The sequence below is a fragment of the Caretta caretta genome, chromosome 25 (assembly GCF_965140235.1).
Source record: "Caretta caretta isolate rCarCar2 chromosome 25, rCarCar1.hap1, whole genome shotgun sequence".
Lineage (NCBI taxonomy): Eukaryota > Metazoa > Chordata > Testudines > Cheloniidae > Caretta > Caretta caretta.
The window spans coordinates 14,430,581-14,450,948 of record NC_134230.1 but is presented as its reverse complement, the minus strand read 5'-3'; the positions used below and the strand labels follow the sequence as shown (position 1 = coordinate 14,450,948).

Here is a 20,368-nt window from a genome sequence, read left to right as displayed (position 1 = left end):
CCAAGGACACAAACTGGTAGTAGCTCCATGAGTAAGCTCTCCTATCAGTCAGAACATTGTCCTTCCACAGTGTCATTTATAAAATATGAATTATGCAGAATGTGTAAACTGCAGTTGAAATATTACTCCATCCAGTTACCAAATATGCCTTCAGTTCCTGTTCCTCACCAACATGCAGCTTTGCTGTGGGGTTGTCAGCTGCTGCACTCCACCCCAGAGGTGGCTGCATTTCAGTAGCAGATGAAGTCACTCTTGTGCTTGCTAGCATACATTTACAGAGAAAAACGCACTCACAGATGTGAGAGGGGTGCTGGTGCTGAGAGGCCACATCGAGACGAGCATCACATTCGCCAACAGAAAATCGAACCCCGCACCAGACGCCAGAACCCCAGCAGTTCAGTCAAAGGAGCCGCTCCCACCGCTGTGCGTTAGCACCAGGCTGTTCTAGATACTGAGGCCTAGCGGTAGTGGGAGACGCTGTCATGGGGGGCTTCTTTTGTACCTGAGACCAACAAGCAGACAGGCCTCTGTGCAGACCCCACAGATCCCAGTAGGCACACGTAGAGGGACACCCCTGTCCCTGTACAGCCCCCTACGCCTCATGTCCCCGTGCAGCCCCCTATGCCTCTGTGCAGCTCCCTACACCCCACATCTCTGTGCAGCCCCTATGCAGCCCTCTACACCCCATACCCCTGTGCAGTCCCATACGCCCCTGTGCAGCCCCCTACACCCCATACCTCTGTGCAGCCCCCTACGCTCCTGTATAGCTCCCTACACCCCATATCCCTGTTCAGCCCCCTACACCTCATTCCCCTGTGCAGCCTCCTACACCCCTGTATAGCTCCCTACACCCCATATCCCTGTTCAGCCCCCTACACCTCATTCCCCTGTGCAGCCCCCTACACCCCATACCCCTGTGCAGCCCCCTACACCCCTGAGCAGCCCCCTACACCCCTGAGCAGCCCCCTACACCCCATATCCCTGTGCAGCCCCCTACACCCCATACCCCTGTGCAGCCCCCTACACCCCTGTATAGCTCCCTACACCCCATATCCCTGTTCAGCCGCCTACACCTCATTCCCCTGTGCAGCCCCCTACACCCCATACCCCTGTGCAGCTCCCTACACCCCATATCCCTGAGCAGCCCCCTACACCCCTGAGCAGCCCCCTACACCCCATACCCTTGCACAGTCATCTCCCCCCCCACTACTTCCTATACCCCTGTGCAGTGAGGGGACACAGACCCTAGATAGGGAGCGGTTCCCCAAGCCCTCCTGCTCTTCCCCCTCTCCTCAGAAGACCAATTAGCTCCTCCTCCCAAAATGCTTTAGCCCCCCCCACTTCCTCAGGAACCCTCCCCCCGTGGGGCGTGGCTATGCCCTCCAGTAGTTCCCTCCGCCCCACCTCCACCCTCTCCCCTGAGGCGACTCAAGGCCCCACCCCTCCAGGCAAAGAGGCCCCGCCCCCTCCCTGTGGGCTCCCAGAGGCCCCCGCCCTCCTCAGGAGTCGCAGAGGCTCCGCCCCGTCCCAGTCCGCGTTTCCGCCAGTCCCACCGCGAGCACCTTTCGTGCCCGCTCGGCCGCCGTAGCCGCGCCGTGCGTCGCCCCCGGCCGGGCGGGGCGGCGTGGTGTCGGGGGGGAAGATGGCGGAGGCTTCCCCGCAGCCGGGACGGTATTTCTGCCACTGCTGCGCGGCCGAGATCGCTCCGCGCCTGCCGGTGAGGAGGGCGCCGCGGCCTGAGCTGGGGGGGAGCCGGGCAGTTGGTGAGGAGGAGGAGGAGGAGGAGGAGGGGGGGGGCCCGGGCCAGGCGAGGGATGAGCGGGGGGGGCCGGGCCGGGCCGGGCCGGGCCGGGCCGGTTTGGGGGGTGAGGCATGGGGCGGTCGGGTCGGGTGGGGGGTGAGGCATGGGTCGGGGGGAGGCGGCCGGCCGGGTCGGGTGTGGGGGAGTTGAGGCATGGGGCGGGGGGGGCGGCCGGGGCGGGGAGGGCGGTGAGGCATGGGGCGGGGGGGGCGGCCGGGGCGGGGAGGGCGGTGAGGCATGGGGCGGGGGGGGCGGCCGGGGCGGGGGGGGCGGTGAGGCATGGGGCGGGGGGGGCGGCCGGGGCGGGGAGGGCGGTGAGGCATGGGGCGGGGGGGGCGGCCGGGGCGGGGGGGGCGGTGAGGCATGGGGCGGGGGGGGGCGGCCGGCCGGGGGGGGGGCGGGGTTGAGGCATGGGAGAGCAGTGGGCTGGGGGGGGGCGGGGTTGAGGCATGGGAGAGCAGTGGGCTGGGGACGGTGAGTGATAAGACTGGGGCCATGGCGAGTAGTGGGGGGCAGAGAAGGGAGCTAAAAGAAGAGGGGAGCTGGGATTGGAGGGGTCGGGGAAGGGATGTAAAAGGATCCCCTAGGCTGGAGGGGAAGGGGGGGTTGTACTGGGCGGGGTTTGGGGAAGCCCATTTGGGAGGGTGATGGGCTCTGTGCTGGGGGGGGGAGGGGTTCTAGCTTGCTGGGCATCCCCTTGCTGTTCCTAAGTTGGAAGATAGCAAAGTGTATTGGAGACTCTTGGGTTGGGAACAGGAGGGTGAAGAGGATTTTCTCCCTCTTCCCCTACCATGTTCTGGGGTGGTGGGGAAGGGTGGGACCCTGCTGACAAACTGCAAGGTGGTGGCTGTTCCCACGCACCCTTCCCCCAGGCTTTCGAACTGGGACAACTTGACTAGGAGGGTGACTTTAAATGTTTCAAGGTAACTTATACGGCAGAATGTTTGATCAAAAGATGCCCACACCCCAAGGCTGCCTACAACAGATACCCAGAGAAGGTGTCTCCTGGCACCCATCCATGCCTCTGGGTTCTTCTTGCCTCACTGCCTTCATTTAGGTAGAGGGAGAGGTTCTAAGTGACATTCTTCCAAATTAAAGCTGCATGCTTTCTACTCTATGTGCACCAGAACCCCCCCCCCCAAAAAAAAAAAAAAAAACAAACAAACTAGGGGGTGCGATAGAGTTCTTCCAGTTATCAGGAAGATTCCCTATTAACAGTCAGTGAAAACAAGCTGAGTGTAACCGTTAGAGAAAGTAATGCTTTGGAATCTAGAAATGGGCAACTGTGAGGCAAACACAGTAATTTCACTGACCAGTGCAGGAGTGTTTCTTACACTCACTGTAGTGCTTTAACTATGTGCTTCGAGCTCCAACTAAAATGCCCATGCATCTTTACTTGTTAGGAGAGAAACACCCTCCCCCCATAATGGTGAGAAAGAAGTGCTGATTATTGGCATGAAAGTGACTTTGATAAAGCAACATGTTTGACCATGACTTGTAGGAAATCTGGCCAAGATGTGTTCTATTAATGAGTTGCCAAATGTCATCAGCACATCAAGTTTGTTTTTGGAAGTTAATGAGCCTTTCCCTTGATGCTGAGCCTTTATTTGTTCTGAAACTCTTAACATTGTGCCAGGAAATTATTTGCAATAGAATTTCTATCTTTAGTGAAATTCATTTGCTGATCTGGTGTACAGTGAAAACTCAAGTTGTGCCATGAACTTGGTAGTGAGTTCCCGATAGAATACTTGACATTTTAGTAGAGTGCTTAGCAGCTGATTATCTCAGGGCCCTATAGACATGGTGCTAAATATTAATCCTGTATTACTGGGGAAATTGAGCCCTCAAACAGATTAAGAAACTTACCCACAGTCATAAAAACATCAGTGCCAAGGTTGGAATTAGAACCCACTTCCCTACTCTAGCCACTAGAACATGAGGCTTCTCAGAGTTGTATTACTTCTAGGGAAGTCTTTTTAAATTGTGTGCACAAATAATCCAGTTTAATTCATCTTTAAAAATCAACCCAGAGCTTCACTATATATTGTAAATGTGTGCTGCTGTCAGTCGGTCTCTTTACTAGAGTAATTCACAGGCCTGTGACTGGTTGGTTGGTTGTGCTGGACTCCTTTGTCAAATCATCCTTCTGAGAGTTCAAATCTATATAGCATTTTATACAGTGATAAAGTGAGCTTTTACCCCACCCTTTGACTGGAGTTTTGGAAGGAGCAAAAGGAAGTTAGGTGTTCAGTTCTTATTGGAATGCAATGGGAATTGGATGCCTAACTCCCTTGGGTCTCTTTGAAACTCCCAGCTGTAAAGTCTGAGTTGCAGAATCCTACCAAAAATCTATCTTCTGTTAGGCTATATCTACACTACCGCATTTGTCAGTACAGTATAACTTATGTCGTTCAGGAGTGTGGAAAAAACCCACCCTTCTGAGTGACAGAAGTTTCACCAACAGAAGCACCGGTGTGAAGAGTGCTATGTCGGCCGAAGAGCTTCTCCTGCCTTTCTTTGGGGGTGGTTTAATTACACTGACAGGAGAGCTCTGTCCCATCTTCACACAGCAACTACACGAGAGATATTACAGCGGTGCACCTGCATTGGGACAGTCCGCTGCTCTAAGCTCTCTAGTGTATACATAGCCTTGGTGAAGTATACAAGGCTTTGAGATACACAAGTCTCTCTTTCTGCCACAGACCTGATGAAGAGCTCTGTGTAGCTTGAAAACTTGTGCCCTCCACCAATAGAACCTGGTCCCATAAAAGATATTCCCTTGCCCACCTTGTCCCTCTCATATCCTGGGACCAACATGGCTACTCCACCACGGCAAGCTATCTCTTCGTGTCAGACTTTACACCTAGTACCAGCAGATTGTGCAGAGGACTGTCTGTTTATCTTAAAATGAACTAGGGGAAAGTTTACAATTTGTGTTTTGAGGGGGTCTAGATTAGTTCAATGATTGTCTAGTAATTGTAACAGGCTGCTGAGAAGGTTGTCAAATGAAAACATCTCCTTTAAATCAGTTGCTGATCATCTGCTACTGTAGCACTGCTGTGATGCTTGGTGTGAAAAGATTCTGCCTTTTCCTGATGTTTTTTAACCCCCCTAAATAATTACAAAAATACTCGTTTTGTTGCTATTTATTTTTGTTTGGTAAATACTCTTCCCCCATCTCAGTATGTATCTGGTTTAGCTTTAACATAAATACCAGCATTATGGATGTTCCTCAGGACATAATAGTTGTAAACAGGTTTCAGAGGAACAGCCGTGTTAGTCTGTATTCGCAAAAAGAAAAGGAGTACTTGTGGCACCTTAGAGACTAACCAATTTATTTGAGCATGAGCTTTCGTGAGCTACAGCTGTTAAAACCTTCCGGTGCACCCTGATGCTTGATTCTCCAAGTGTGGTGTGTCTGAATATACCCGGTTAACGCTTTATATGGAGGAGGTTTTTTTAGGTGTGACTATCAAACACCACGTTTTATTTTCTAGTCTGATTATGTTGTAACGGACATTTTTAACCACAGCTTCAGACTCACTAACTGGATGTCATTTTCTTTCCTGGTTGACCGCAAGGAGTCCCCTGATATTTTGACAAACTACTGTTGAACTGGGAGGTTAACATTTTTGTTAAAGCAAGTTTAGCCCACAGCCTTTAATCTGAGCATCCAGCTCTCCAGATAACTCCTCAATTCACTAGCTGTTTTGATGAAAACTTTTCTGGCTGTTTTAAAATCAGGAAAGAATGTGTATAGCAAGGTTTTCTAGATATGCCACCTTGGACTTATGTCAAGTACTGGTTCATAAACTAACCAAGGACAAGGCAGGTTGTTGCTTGAATGGAAGACTTTGAGGAAATCCAGTGTGGTGATGCAGCTGGTTGCGCTCATTTTTCTGAGTCAGCAACTGGAAGTACCCTTTCTGAAATACATAAAACTGAGGCCTTTAATCTTTAGTCCCATTAGAGATTCCATAGTGCTTTTCAAAACATGCTGAAGACAAATTTCTTGGCCAGATTCCAGCTTAATTAGTCTACCTACCTACAGTTCTTCCTGCAATGTTATGTTGCTGCGTTCTTTTAAACACCTGCTGTTTCACTTCTGGGATACCTGCACTTGAGCAGTGGGTGAAGTGAACCTTTGTATAGCTGATCCATTCTTCAGTGGGATGAAAGAACTGGATTTATATTTTAAGTTTATATACATTTTAAGAGCTAAAAGACTGATAAGCTCCTGCTAAATACTCTTGAGCTTTGAGAGGGTGGATAGGGAATTTGTTGGTGGTTCCCCCCCTCCCCCTGCAAAAAAAAAAACCCTTCCTGCCAGATATATTGGTCACTAGCCTTGCGTAATATGCAAAGTTGGGTTTCCTATAACTATTGGAGCAATCCTTTTGGTGGTGAATGCAACAGTTGTCTGTCTCCTAACATAGCTCAGTGCTGAAAATCCAGGTTCGGTTGATGCTCAAGAAGCTGGTTGTTTCAGAGGTCCAAATTAGGAAGGCCACTCTTATTGACAGCAAACTAAGTTGCCAGAGTGGAACTGGCACTGCATGTGTTACAAAAGGAAAGAGTCTAACAGTTTGAAAAGCAGTAAACTTTGGCAATTGTGCTGTTCCAGCTGCAAAAGAATTTGCTGATTGCTGTATTCAGAACTGCCTGTTGTCAAAATTATATCCCTCTAATAGGAAAGCTGAGAGGAGCAAATCACTTGCTTCTCTTGATCAGGCTCATGGTGCTGAGTGTGGAAAGCAATAGATTGGTTTTGTAAATTCTTATCCGAATGGGGCATTGATGGAAATTGAGTAAATTGGCTGACGTCTATTTCAAAGTCAGAGACTGATCCAGCTTTTTGTACATTCCTGCCCCTGTGTGCTGTTGACCAACTCCCTGGGAGGCATTTGGGTGAGGTAGGAACACGTTTGAAATACAAATTGTGGGTATTTTATAGAAACATGATTGCAAATCTAAAGAGAGTTCAGTGTGGGAGAGGAGGCAGCTGTGTTTAAGTGGTATTCACTGACAGTCCCTACAGATGGGTGGTGTCTTGCTGATTCCTTATTCTCTTGCATAGAGACAACATTAAATGGATTTTGGGTTTTGCTGTGCATAGCTAGGGTCTTACAATGTGTTTTTGTTTTGTTTTGTTTTTTTCCCATGGCTCGGGGAGGGATCACAAACTTCTTAGCAGGGTGAACACAGGCCACTTGCATCCTGTTCCTTTTGGGAATCGGGTAGCTCGGCTCCTAGGTGGAATATCTTTGGGCTTGACTACACTGTCCCACAGTTTGGACTAAAGGGGTGTGAATAGCAGTGCGCACCAAAGTGCTATGCTGTAACTCCCCCTGTGTGGGCACTTTGGGTGTAAACATAAAGATCGTGAGTTCACACTAACTTAGTCCTCTTGGACTTGGCACCTTTAAGTTCATGCCTGCAGTGTCCACATGGGAATTATAGCACAGCACTCACTGCTATTCATACCACCTTAGTTAAGGCTGCGGGTTAATGTAGACATGCCTTATGTTCTAGTGGGTGTGACAATCCCGAAAGTAAAAGTGGTAGGGGAACCAGCATCTGCATTTTTAAAAAGATAAACTCAGGTAAGCCAGCTATCAATATCAGTGGAATTAGCAAATTCCACTTTGGTCATTTATATTTTGCCTGCCCTAAGTGTCGTGTTTGGTTCAAATTGGGCGTGGTACACTTCACTTCCTCTCTTCAGCTGCACTGTATTGTATAGCATTGTTGTGTGCAGTTATTTGTGGGGGCTCATTATACTGACAAACGATTCCTTCATATAATTTTAAGCCCTTTGAGTTTCTTCTGTCTCAAAGGGGCTGTCAAATTATCAACAGTCATTAAACATAAATGCTTTGCTAAAGCTGGGAATAAACAAGAAAAGCAGGTGTGCAGAGAAGGAATCCGTTACTCTGAGAAGGAATCCTGATTCTGAACATGCAGTCTGTTTGAGCTTTATAAACGATCCCATCTTAAATTGGGCGCAATAGAAGTAGACCGAAAGAGCTTTCTCTAATGAGCGTGCAGTGTGGGAGGTTATTTTAGTGTTTGTGTTGCAGAATGACCTCCTTATGTCTCCTTGAAGCCTCCACTGGTATAGCTACACTGGGATTAAAAACCCATGGCGGGCCCATGCCAGCTGGCTGGGTCTGTGAGGCTTCTAAATTGCGGTGTAGACATCTGGGTTCTGGCTGAAGCTTGGGCTCTAGGACCCTGTGAGGTGGGAGGGTCCCAGAGCTCAGGGCTGCAGCCAGAGACCCAATGTCTACACCGCAATTAAACAGTCTCTCAGCCCCAGCCCCGCATGCCTGAGTCAGCTGGGTTGTCTAATTGCAGTGTAGACTTACTCTGTGTGGTGAAAAATCCCAGATCTTGTTAGGTATTGCTTTCCTCTTCGTTCTTCTTGACATTATAATTGGCAGTAACTGTAACTCCACATTGTTTCTCTTTCATTCTGACGGTTTGTCCTCTAGAAGCCATTTGAAAATCAACACGTATGCATGCTGCCTTGCCAGGAAATCCAGTGGTTTTGCTTTCACTTCGCCGGTGACTACATCAAGATCCATCTAATGCTCTGTCTGTGCGGGGGGTTAACCAGTGTTATCTGAACCACCTTTAAACCATGCTCCAAACAGACTCAGGCTTAAGTTTGTCTGGCCAGTGTGATGAAGGCCTAAGTTCCCTCTAAGCTGTGCAGCCACATGGCTGTGCGGCAGGCTATCAAGGGCCACGCAGGTGGGGAGAGGAACCTCTCCCCTGGGCTGCTGTGGTAAGAGAGGGCTAGTGGGGGGAGTCCTCTCTCCCCCGCTCCTCCCGCGACAGCCTGCACCCCAAACCCCTCATCCCCAGCCCCACCCCAGAGCCACCCTCCTATTTGAAGCCCTCACCCCCTGCACCCCAACCCTCTGCCCCAGTCCTGAACCCCCTCCCACACCCTGAACCCCTCATCCTCTGCCCCAACCCAGAGCCCACACCCGCAGCTGAAGCCATCACCCCTCTGCCCCAGCCCTGAGCCCCCTCCCGCACTCCAAACGCCTCAGCCCCATTGTCGCCACACAGCACCTCCATATTGGTGGACATAACAAAATTCATTCCATACATGGATCTAAAAAATTAGAGGGAACATTGGTGAAGGCATACACTAATGGTTTTAAAACTGTTATAAAGACTACTTGACTTCCTGTGGTCTATAATCTAATCTCTGCATAATAGAATGCTTTTAAAACATGATTTGATAACAGTTGTGCCCTGTTCACACTGACTAAGGAGACTTATGCCTGAAATGGTTTTATGCAGCATTTAAAACTGGTTTATGTAATACAGTGTGGAGACAGAAGAAGGGTGTAGCCATGTGTCTGTATCCCATGAGTCTGTTAAGTAGAGATTCTTTTTACAAAAGGGTGAGAAACAAGCATGGAATTCTGGGATTTGTAGTCTTCAGTCATAAAAGGCACAGAATAAGTCCAGCCAGGATTCCTGAAATCTCAGTTGCCATCAGTAACTAAAGAATGCTCTGGAAAGTGTGAGGTAGAAAGGCTGCCTATTACATTTGTAGTTAATCCTGCTGTTCCTGGGGAAGGATAGTAAGAGTGAGGCTGTAAAGTTTGGAATTTTCTCTGGAGTTGTTAACTTCACGTATTGTTACATGTTGGTCCTCATGGTGAAAGTTGGTGTGGCCTGCATGAACTGAGACCAATTTCTAGTTAGTCCCCTTAAATGTGAATAATTTGAGCCCAGTGTTACATAGGGCTGCAGTGCTATGTGTCCTACCGTATCTAATCCATAAAGGTGGCTTCCTCCTTCTCCAGGACTTAGAGCTCCTGCTTGTTGCCAGAGTGACTCGAAACCGTGAATTTTTTGGTACTTAAAGCATGGTGGACTTTGGGAAGTGGTGCACTGCCTGACTTCACCTCTTAGTTTATAGAGTATTATTCTGAGTGCACAGAGTCAGGGTTTCTGTGCCTTATTCCTGTTGGCTAGCTGGAAAATTCATCCTGGAGAATGGAACGCAGGGTTTTTCTCCATATGGAAGATACTATCTGTAACTATTTTCTAGCACCTGCGTTTCTCATGTAGTTTTTCTCTTCTATAGGATTATATTTGCCCAAGGTGTGAATCTGGTTTTATTGAAGAACTTCCTGAGGAGCCCAGGTAATGTGCTGTTCCTGAAGGATACTGTGAGCATTAACTTGGGATCTTCTCTGTTCTGTTTCCTTTTCCTGGGGTGGGAGATATTACAAACTAAGGGGACCAGTTGGACAACCTCTAATGATATTTGGCTTTTCTCAATGAAAACCTTGGGGGCCCAGCTACTTGGTTTTTCCAAGTACATACTTAACTCTCACAGTCTGTGTCCACAAATAAGTCAACATGTTTCCCAACCATGATGATTAGAAGCCTGATATCCTGGCTAGTGACCCGTGGACCATTCAGAGAACTTTCTGCAGTCTTGACTGGACTTTCTCTGCCCTGTGCTGATGGGCTGCTTGCTCCAAACCCCTCTCTTCCCCACAGTCTTTTCATCTTAGCTTCACTCCATACTTCTTTTCTCCCATGCCTTGACCCTTCATCCCCCTGCCCTTTTCTTTCCTTTCCTTTTAACTGATCCCCTGCTAACTAACCCCCCCCCCAAAAAAAAAACCAAAAAACCCACCATGCAACTTAAATCCCATTTGCTGCCATCACATTGTTTACTCTGCTTGTATGTTCAACCCCTTCCCCCACCCTGCGTCTGTCTTGTCTAGTTAGTTTGTAAGCTCTTCAGGGCAGGACCGTCTACTGTTCTGTGTTGCAGGGTGCCTTGCACAATCGTGCCCTGGTCTTGGTTGGTCCTTAAGCACTGCCAAAATATACATATTAATTTAAATGAAATAGTAAGCATGACAGTATCTGATTTCTAACAGGTTTCAGAGGAACAGCCGTGTTAGTCTCTATTCGCAAAAAGAAAAGGAGTACTTGTGGCACCTTAGAGACTAACCAATTTATTTGAGCATGAGCTTTCGTGAGCTACAGCTCACGAAAGCTCATGCTCAAATAAATTGGTTAGTCTCTAAGGTGCCACAAGTACTCCTTTTCTGATTTCTAACAGTTTTTCTGCTATGTAGACAGTAGCACCTAGCTGTGGGTTAATCGGGGGTAGCTCCCCTCCGCCCCCCAAAATCTGAGAGAGCATATGATGTCTCAAAGGGCATTGTGAAGAAACATCCACTATTATCCATACACACAGCAGGAAGCAGTGATACACACAGTTATACAGAATGTGATCAGGATGTGGTTTTTTGCCTTGCAAAAAATGCTTTAATGTGTGGACACGCTGACCTGTTTTGGCTGTAATGGTGTGTTTGCCAGTGCAGGTCACACGTAATGTGATTCTTGGTCTTGACTTGCAGAGAGAGTGGCCTTGAGATTTAAACAGTGCAAGGTGACAAGATGTTAAAGAAGTCCACTTACTTACACGTTTAAGAACAAACAAGTCTCTGCATACATCAACTGTATCAAGTGTTCGTTAGTTATTCCTTTGGATTGCAGTAGGTTTTCTAAACCCATGAAGAGGTATAGCTCCATCCTGAAAGGCAGCATTGTCTGGTAGATGGAGCTAGAAATCATGCCTAGCTAATCCTAGCTTTGAGAGTGACTTGCTGTGACATTGGCAGAGTCACTCAGGTGTTCTGAACCTCCGTTTACTCTGCTGTAAAACCAAGATAACATTTAGCACGCACATGAGCCATGAGGAGTAACGCTCATACGGCTTTTTGAAAGCATAGCGCTATGTATTCTCTTGTAATCATTTGCTAACTCTCATTCTCTGACTGGTCATGTGATTTTGCAGTGCAAAAAAGAGGACTGGTTCTGATGAGTGGGTTTCCAACAGCAGCATTAAGCATGTTTGCATCGTTGTCGTGTTGGCATCCTAAACCTTACCCTCATGGTGCTCCGGAGAACGTAGCTGAGTTGCCTAGGGGTGGAATGGGTAGAGAATGCTTGGCTGATGTAACAGGTGGGTCTTCCCTAGCAAAGTTACTGTTCTGCAGCTTCATGAGATGCGCACGAAGTGATCAGCAAGAGGGGGCGGGGGGGAAGGTCTGAATGTTCAGGGAGGTAAGGGACAGCAAGAAGAAAAATTACAGGAGTGATTGTGGTGGAAAACGGCAGCTGATGAGAAAATGTGTTGCCTGTGAAATGGTTTTGCACAACTCGTAAAGTGGTATGACGTCTGCCCCTACCAAGATCCCATCCCTTGGTTTCCACCTACCCTGCGCCGTCGCGAGTCCGCATTCCTGAGGCTAACCAATGCTGTTCGCTCTTCTCAGGAATGCTGAGAATGGTTCCAGCTCTTCCGCATCGACCAGCGATCAGAGCAGGCATCCATTCGAGGTGAGTAATAGCCACTCCCCATCCCCTACTAGATTCTTGTTGGTTTTGTTTTTTTTCCTTGCCATTGAATCTGAATATTTCTGCAGGGATATCATTTTATATTGTCCCCCTGGATTCTGCCAAAGTTTGAAGGTAAATATCATCCAAGCGCTGCTTCTAGAACTCTCTAAATAGCCTGGCATTCTTCTCCGAGGATAGCTGAGTTTCCCCCATATCCCGTTTTTGTTAGGAGGAGCCATGCTGTGGTATATTGAACTGTTTATCTGGGCATGCCAGGGTCACCGTTTAAAGAGTCAGCAGTTAGCCTCCGTTGCCACACAATGGTATCGGAAAAATAATGGTTATTTCCTAAGTCTAATTTCAGCTGATGCTGTCTGCTCATTGCAGAGCCTCTGCTCAGCACAGAGCCCTCAGCTCTGATGCTGGAGCTGTCTGCAGAGTCTGGCTTTGTCTCGTCAGAGGCCTTTGTTAGTAGAAGTAAAAGGTCTCTCCTTGTGACCAACCTGCCTTGAATTCTCTTCGCTACAGAACGTGGATCAGCACTTATTCACCTTGCCACAGGGCTATGGCCAGTTTGCCTTTGGGATTTTTGATGACAGCTTTGAGTTTCCTGCCTTTGGGTCCAGTGGCCAATCTGAAGACAACAGGGACTCCGAGAACCGGCGGGAGAGAGAACACCAGTCTCGGCACAGATATGGTGCAAGGCAGCCCCGAGCCCGTCTCACTGCACGGCGTGCCGCTGGCAGGCACGAGGGAGTCCCAACGCTAGAAGGGTGAGAAGTGCTTTCTAATGCTCTGCTCAGTGCCCAGGGCTTGCTTTTCTTTTTAAGGTGGTTTAGCTGAGAACCATAACATTTGTTTGTGTTATCCATTCTCGAGGACTAGTCCCTTATTAAACACTTCCTACATGGAGTTATTCTCCTTCACAGATGCCTTACTTCCTATGCAAACAGCTGCTTTTGGGAGATTACATTTCAGCTGGAATAGAACCCTTATCCAGCCTGTATCTTGAGTGAAACTGACTTGCTGGCCCTGGTTTACCTGTACTCTACAATAGATCATACCGCAAAGAAGGGAATATGCCTGGGAGCTTTTAACTAAAAGATGCCCTAGACTGAGTAAGCATCTGTCTGCCCTGATTCTTTTCCTTGAGCATGGTCACTTGTGGGCAAAGCAGCATGAAAACCAGCTGATGTGTCCGATCACTGGTGAATTTCTCCACTCCTTACAGTCAGCAGCTGGAAATGATGCTACCTCCCAGGCCTATGCTAGAGTGGATTGACTTTTCTCTAAGTGCATCCCAGAGACACTGTCCACTTCCCACCTTTGTGTAGAAAAATGGTCCTCTCTGAATAAAATCCTTTGACTTCTTCCTGTGGCAAGAAATAAGTAGTCACTAGGATGCAGTTGCACTTTAAACCGGATACTGCATCTTACCTTTCGTTCCCCCTGATGGTACCACAGTATTTCCGACCCACTCTGGACTTCAGGGCCGTTTGTGGGATTTAGTGGATCCTAGTTCTTCTTTGATCTTGATTTTGCTGTCTTTCAGAATCATACAGCAGCTGGTCAACGGCATTATTGCACCTACGACAATACCAAACCTAGGACTAGGCCCTTGGTGAGTTGGAGTTACGGGCTACTCTACCTAAAGGTCTGGTTGTGTGCAGCCCCAGTGGAGACTAAAACCCTGTTGTCTTTATTCTTAAAGGGGAGTCTTGCATTCGAATCCAATGGACTATGCCTGGGGTGCCAATGGCTTGGATGCAATTATTACACAGGTAAACCTGGCACCTGTTCTATGCCTCTGCCACTGGGGGATGCTCATGTGCAGTGGTTGGTACTGGGGTGGAACCCTTTCTCTAAGAATCTACCCTTCTCCCTTCCATAGAGGGATAGCACTGACATCTGTCTTGGTTAGTAGGGACTCGCAGTCCAGTACGTCTCCAAAACCTAGAGTTGAGTCAATGTGTGTAAAAGTAGCTACAAGAGGTGCTCAGGTTTGCACTCCATTGCCAGGGAAAATGTCTTTTGTTTTCATGATTCATGTGTCTTGAAATGCACAAGGAGGAGGGCTCTGTTTACTTCCCCCTGCAGTGGCTTATCCTTTCAGTAACGGTTTCTTAAAGGAAGCAATGTATTTGAAAACACAAGCTCTGCGCCTAGAGGGAACAGTATGAACAGAAACATGTTTCAGTCAGGGCTTGGCTGTGGTTCCAAAAGACAAGCATGTTGTCCTGTCTGCCGCAAGCTGACAACCTGTTTTATGGCTGTTGGTGGTTTAGGGAGGTAGAAGAGGGGGACCACGCTTGATTCTGCTCCTGGTATTCCTCATGGTGTCCGATAACAAAGGCATCCATTAAATTAAGAGGAAATAATTCCTTTAGCATATGTTTGGCAAGTGGAATTCACTGCTGGAGAGTTCTAAGACCAATTGTCCTGACTGGGGCATGGGCGGTCAGACCTAGTGGTTGGAGCAGGAATCTGGAACTAGGAAGCAGCCCAAAGTAGGGAGATCCCAGCTGCAGGCACAACTCCCTGTTCCTGTGCTGGGTTTGTATAGAAGTTGTGAACCAATCAGATTCCAGGACTGGAGTCCTTTGCCAGGGGCTTCTATTCTGGCAACTGGTAGCAGATCCCTGGGTGGCAGGTTGGAACTTACTAGCTCCTAAGAGCCCTGTGGACCAGGGTTCAAGACTTGTGGTCTCCGCCATCAATACATATGTTAAATTTTGTGCTGAGGGGTGTCAGCTGGTCCATTCAGAGGTCAGGGGGAATCTTTCTCCTCGATGCAGCTCTGCAAAGTTGCCCAGGTCCGTGGTGGGGAATTAATATTTGAAGCATCAGGAGTTAGCAAGCAGTAAAGGCGGGATACAGGTGACAGGACACGGTTAAATGGCTCAATACCTTGGCCTAACAAATCCTATGTCCCATCCAGCCAGTGTCGTTGTCCTATACCATATGGCGTTTTGTCTTTCAGTTATTAAATCAATTTGAAAACACTGGGCCGCCTCCAGCAGACAAAGAGAAGATCCAAGCGCTCCCCACCGTTCAGATAACAGAGGAACACGTAGGTACGTCCCCTGCCTCCTTCACCGAGGAGTCCAATGAAGAGCTTTGCAGAGCTTTCATGTGGTTTTTCCCTTGGAATTTTCATGTTGGCGAGTAATCTATCATAGGGCAAAAGAATTCCGGAGGCAGAACTAGGCACAGCTCTCTCCTACTCCTGCCTGAACAGAAGTACTGTAACGCTGATAAGTTTGCAGTAGGCCGTTAACTGCCCCATCTTTAAAAGCTAATGTAGCTAGAGACGTATAAAGATTGGAGCCAGCACAGAAATTGGCCGACTGTCTCAGTCTCCCAAGTCTGCAGCCTGTCTTGGAAATGAGAGGTCTTTACTATCTCCTGGGCATTGTCGCCTTTTAGGGGAATCTCACACCCAGTGGCACTGCAGCATAGGACTGGTGGTGTAGAACAGCTGGCAGCATGGTTCCCACTACCTAGAGATCTGCTCAGGCCTCATTTTAAAGCCCAGACCGAACCTGTTGAGTTGTTTTCGTACCTGACCCAAACCTGATGCTTTAGTTGGGTGCATCCCATCGGCTTCGTTTCAGGTAGCAAGGCTCTCGCTCACACTGCTGCCCCCACCCTCGCTGTGCCAGACTACGCTCTCTGGTCTCCACCCCCACACTCCACTCACCCCCCGGGAGGTTCTAGCCATGCCACTGCTGGGTGCAAACGGTACGTGACACGTCGCACTCTGCTGGGGCTCCTTCCTACAGGACTGGGGAGCCCAGTCCAAGGCATGCCCCTGCAGGGAGCGCGGCTGTCTGGCAGCGGTTTCATACAGCCCCCGCGCCTTTGGCCACGGGGTTTCCTGGCAGGCAGGCAGGACAGGGACAGAATCCAGCCCACCTGCCTGGCTAAGCCACCATCATCCCACGTCTGCTGTACTGTGGTGTGTGTCTCCCACCCCTACCTGCACAGCAGCGCATGTGGGCTCCTGGTGCATTCCAAGCCTCCTCTCTGCATCCTGGTGCTGCCTGGCTTCCTGTTTGGGAGAAGTGCGCAGAGCTGCGCAGCTGTCCGCCGACTCCTTCAGCCAGCTGCTGCCACCTCCACTGAGCTCTGGGGTCAGGGAACCGGATCCTTCCCTTGCTTCCTCAGAGTCCAAACCAGAGTCTGAGAGCATCAAGTTCTTTTCAAGTCTGATCTGACACCTGGAGTCAGGTTCTGGTCAGGTTGCCAGCCTCTGCCGCTGTGTCTTCTAGATGGGCTATAAGCAGCATTAGATGACACCGTGGTAAAAATGCACCTGGTGGGGCTGCAGCAGTGTGAAATTCTCCTGAAACTATCAGTGCTGATGCAGCCACTGCATGTAAAAATCTCTTGGGAGCAGCGAATAGTGTGTGCTGGCCGTCATAGCCGTGCATAATAAAATGCCGGACAGACTGGCTTACAGGAAGAGAGATTTGAATCTGTTAGGGTTCATATAGAATTAGGCTTGGCAGACTTTGATTTTTATTTTTTATACGATCAGTGTTTATCTTTAAGCAATTTTTTTTCAGTTTTTTGATTTCCGTTTTCACAATGGTGGGGAATGATGGGAGGGATCGGTCAGTACTTCTTTAATGACGGTATTTGTTGAGACTCAAAGTTAGCTTTATAATTGTTAAAATACAAATTGTCGACCTCGCCTGTCAAAATATACAAGGTGAAGTTCCATAACTCAAATTCTAATAGGTTCTCAAACTGCCTTTTTCTTTCTTTACCAGTGTGTCAATTTTGATGATTGTTTGATGATTGACGGAAATATTTTTTTGTGGGTTTGTGTGTATGGTGACATTGACATTTAAAAATAAAAATCGAATCCTTCCAAGCCTACATATGATACACTGGCAGCAGCATGTTGAGGAAGGGAGTAAGAGAGAAAATATAGGTAAGGAAGGAGAGGAATTTGGGAATAAGGTGGAGAGATACAGGCAGCTATCCCAAGTGACAGAAGCTCTGGAGGCAGTAGCTTTCTCCCCAGTGCTGGGGAGACTGTGAAAGGCCAGTTGCCAGATGACCTAAGGCAGGAATAAAGAGTCAGTCAGATAAGCTGGAGCACGTCCCTGGTGAGTTTTCAAAGCTGGACAGCTCTGAACCAATTTCTGAACTGGCTGGGGAAGCCAGCGCTCATTCCGCTCCCAAGCGATGAATGAATAATACCCAGTCAGCCCTCTTTATTCCTCGCTTTGTGGTTTTGTGCCTTGTAGGGTCCGGGCTCGAGTGTCCTGTATGTAAAGAGGATTACACACTTGGTGAAAATGTCCGGCAATTACCCTGCAATCATCTATTCCACAATGGCTGTATAGTCCCCTGGCTGGAACAGGTTAGTTACACCAGCGCCCGGATCCCTTTGATGCAAGGGGAATATTATATACTCTGGACACGTTCCATTATACTGTTCCCATTGGTAAATATTTCTATATCCTGCTGATGCCAGAGCATGAGCAGCCTTTTGCCTCTGAAGAAGGAGGTAGGCAGTAGCATGACTGGCTGTTACTTGCACTGTTCCCGTGTCCTATGTCTAATCCTTTCTCTCCTGGCTTTTTTTTTTTTTTTTTTAAATCTCCAAAGCACGACACATGCCCCGTGTGCCGGAAAAGTTTAAGTGGACAAAACACTGCCACGAATCCCCCAGGACTCACAGGGATGAATTTCTCCTCGTCATCTTCCTCCTCCTCCTCCAGCTCACCAAGTAATGAAAACTCATCAAACAATTCATGAATCCTAGTCCAGCCCCAATCCTGCGTGCCCTGTCCATAGTCCTTCCTCCCTAGCCAACGTAAACAACTAAGGGCCTTCCGGAGCGGAGCAAGGGGGGAAACCAAAACCCAGAAATTCCCTCACGAGGCCCCTGGTTCTTCAGAGACGAGACACCTCCGGCTCTCCAGTGGGGGGAAGATCTCTGAATTCATCGCGTCGCCATGCGGACTCTTAAAACTGCTGTGAAAGACCGTTAAGCTTCACAGATTGGAAACCCAAGGTGCTGAGCTATTGTCTGCAACTCCAGCTGGGGGAAGGTGGTTTGTATGGTTTTGAGATTCTGCTCTTTATATTCTCTCCCCACGCCCCGCTCCTCCATCCCTTATGCTTTGAAGTTTTAAACCTTTAAAATGACAGTGTAACAAAATCCAGTTTGCGCCGAGGATCTCCAGGTGGGGAGGGCGAGTGAGGGTCAGGGAGTTGCCACAGAAAATATGAACTCACGGAATAGACCGAGCTATCCTGCCTTCCCCTACCACAGTCCCTTTTTGTTTTCTTTATAACTTCACCCTTCTCATATTCAACACAGAAAGGGTTTTTATAATTTTAAATTATTACTGCTGTTAAATAAATGGACGTTTCAGCTCAACAAGAAGTTATGCATGATTTGTGGATAAATACAGGGTAAGCTCGTCTGAGTGCTGTACGATACCTTCCCAGTGGCTGGCCAGTCTGTGCTGAGATCATTGTGCCCTCCTTCCCTCCCAGTGTGCTGGTACACAGTGACTTCTTTAGCACTAGGTTCCTACTGACCAGCACCCGTGTACATTGCCAGCCTGCAAATCATCAAGCGCTGTCGGCTGTGGGATAGAAACTTGCAGCATCTTTGTTCAATTTCTGTATTTCTACCCCCCCTGCCACCCCCCGCAGTCCTGCCCTTCTCTCACCCTGGATGCAGAATGTTGGCTGCAGGACTGAAATTGTACCCAGAGCGAGGACCAGCCGAATGCCATCGTGATCAGATAAAATACAGAGCAAGTGACGCTTGGAAAAAAATGTATTTCAAAGCTACTTCAAAATACAGCTGCTTTAAAAATCTCCAGGAGCTTGTGAATCAGTTTCCTTGCAAGAGTTGGTTTGATGGGGGGAGGGTAGTGGGGGGGAAACTTTTGTCCTACTGTTCAGGGGCTGGGGGGCAGGTTTTGATTTGGTATGAGCTTTTTTAATAAACTGATTCTCTCTGGAGAGAGGAAGTCAGAGCAGGTATGCTCAAAGTTATGTTTTCATGGGTTGTGGGCAGGACCTATTCATTTACTATTCTGATCACTTTAAAACTTCAGCTTCAGCGGCGGATGGTATGATTCTGAAGGCATCTATAGTAGGAACCTGTGTAGTTGGGGGTTTTCCAGGCCTGCCTGCTGGAAAGAGGGACCTGCCCCATGTAAAGGGGAGGCTGTGACACAAGCTGTAGCTGGAGGATTAAGTGAAGCAACTGATCCCATGGAAGACCCCAAAGAAGCACCATGGGTGTGTGGATCCAACTGAGCTCTGAGGCTGCACAGTCAGCAGGGAGCTAGGTGGGAAGTCATGCTGTCGGACCATAGAAGATGCTGTATGATGTGTCTTCAGGGTGAGAGGCAGAAGCTTACTTCTGGCGTCAAGTGGAGGATTCTCAAAAAAAAAAAAAAAAAATCTTCTCTTGAAAGCTGGCCACACTGACATAGTCTGGCCGTAGAAGGAATTCTGAAGTCTTAGCCGAGATCCATGGTGGTGAGATATGTAATGTGTGTTGAAGGCCTTCATAGAAGTGTACGTGGGCAGGAAGATAGGTAAGGAGTCTGCTGTAGAGCGATCCTTTTCCTCCAGGGCGGGTCCGTGTGGCAAGGTGCATGAGCATTCTCTCCTCTCCAAGTCCAGGTTGACAGATTTTACCAATGTAGCTATGTCAGGAGTGTGAGGGGGAAAAAATCACCCCCGTAACTCACGGCTTTGCCAGCAAAACCCTTTGTGTAGACACCTCTTATACTGCAAAAGGGACTCTTGCTAGTATAGATAATATCATTCGGGGAGATGGTTTAACTCCACAGGCAGAAGAACTCCTTTTGCTAGCATAAGCTGCATCTCCCCTAGGGGACTTTGCCCAAAGCTTTTGTAGTGTGGACTAGCCTCAAGTAATGTGAGTTTTTAACAGGAAGAATCTGTCATACCCTGCAAACTCACAGTTGCAGTTCTGTGTGTTGCTGGCAGGTGGAGCAACAGACCCAGAGGTGTCAAACAATCTGGTTGCGGCAAAGCTAAAATGTTCTGAGAGCTGAAAAGATGATTGGGGGGAAAACCATTCGTCATTCTTCCCCTCTAAAGTGGTGCTCTGGGTTACATGTTACAACCGCAAGCTGTCTCCTGTTCCTTTCCCAGGTGTCT

At 48.4% G+C, this 20,368-nt stretch overlaps 1 protein-coding gene across 2 annotated transcripts in view; it reads left to right on the top strand.

Moving 5' to 3' along the window:
* Positions 1-1,530: 1,530 nt before the first annotated feature.
* RNF126 (ring finger protein 126) overlaps positions 1,531-20,368 on the top strand; it is a 32,233-nt gene continuing 13,395 nt past the window's right edge. Inside the window, exons 1-9 of one of the 2 annotated variants that reach the window (XM_048830957.2) lie at positions 1,535-1,717; positions 9,915-9,973; positions 12,133-12,196; positions 12,725-12,969; positions 13,749-13,817; positions 13,908-13,977; positions 15,177-15,270; positions 17,455-17,570; positions 17,819-19,047. In XM_048830957.2, the coding sequence (XP_048686914.1) occupies positions 1,643-1,717; positions 9,915-9,973; positions 12,133-12,196; positions 12,725-12,969; positions 13,749-13,817; positions 13,908-13,977; positions 15,177-15,270; positions 17,455-17,570; positions 17,819-17,968 (942 nt within the window). In that variant the 5' untranslated portion in view covers positions 1,535-1,642 and the 3' untranslated portion in view covers positions 17,969-19,047. Of the gene's footprint in view, positions 1,718-9,914; positions 9,974-12,132; positions 12,197-12,724; positions 12,970-13,748; positions 13,818-13,907; positions 13,978-15,176; positions 15,271-17,454; positions 17,571-17,818; positions 19,048-20,368 lie in introns of those variants that run through there. The other variant, XM_048830958.2, reaches the window with a different exon arrangement.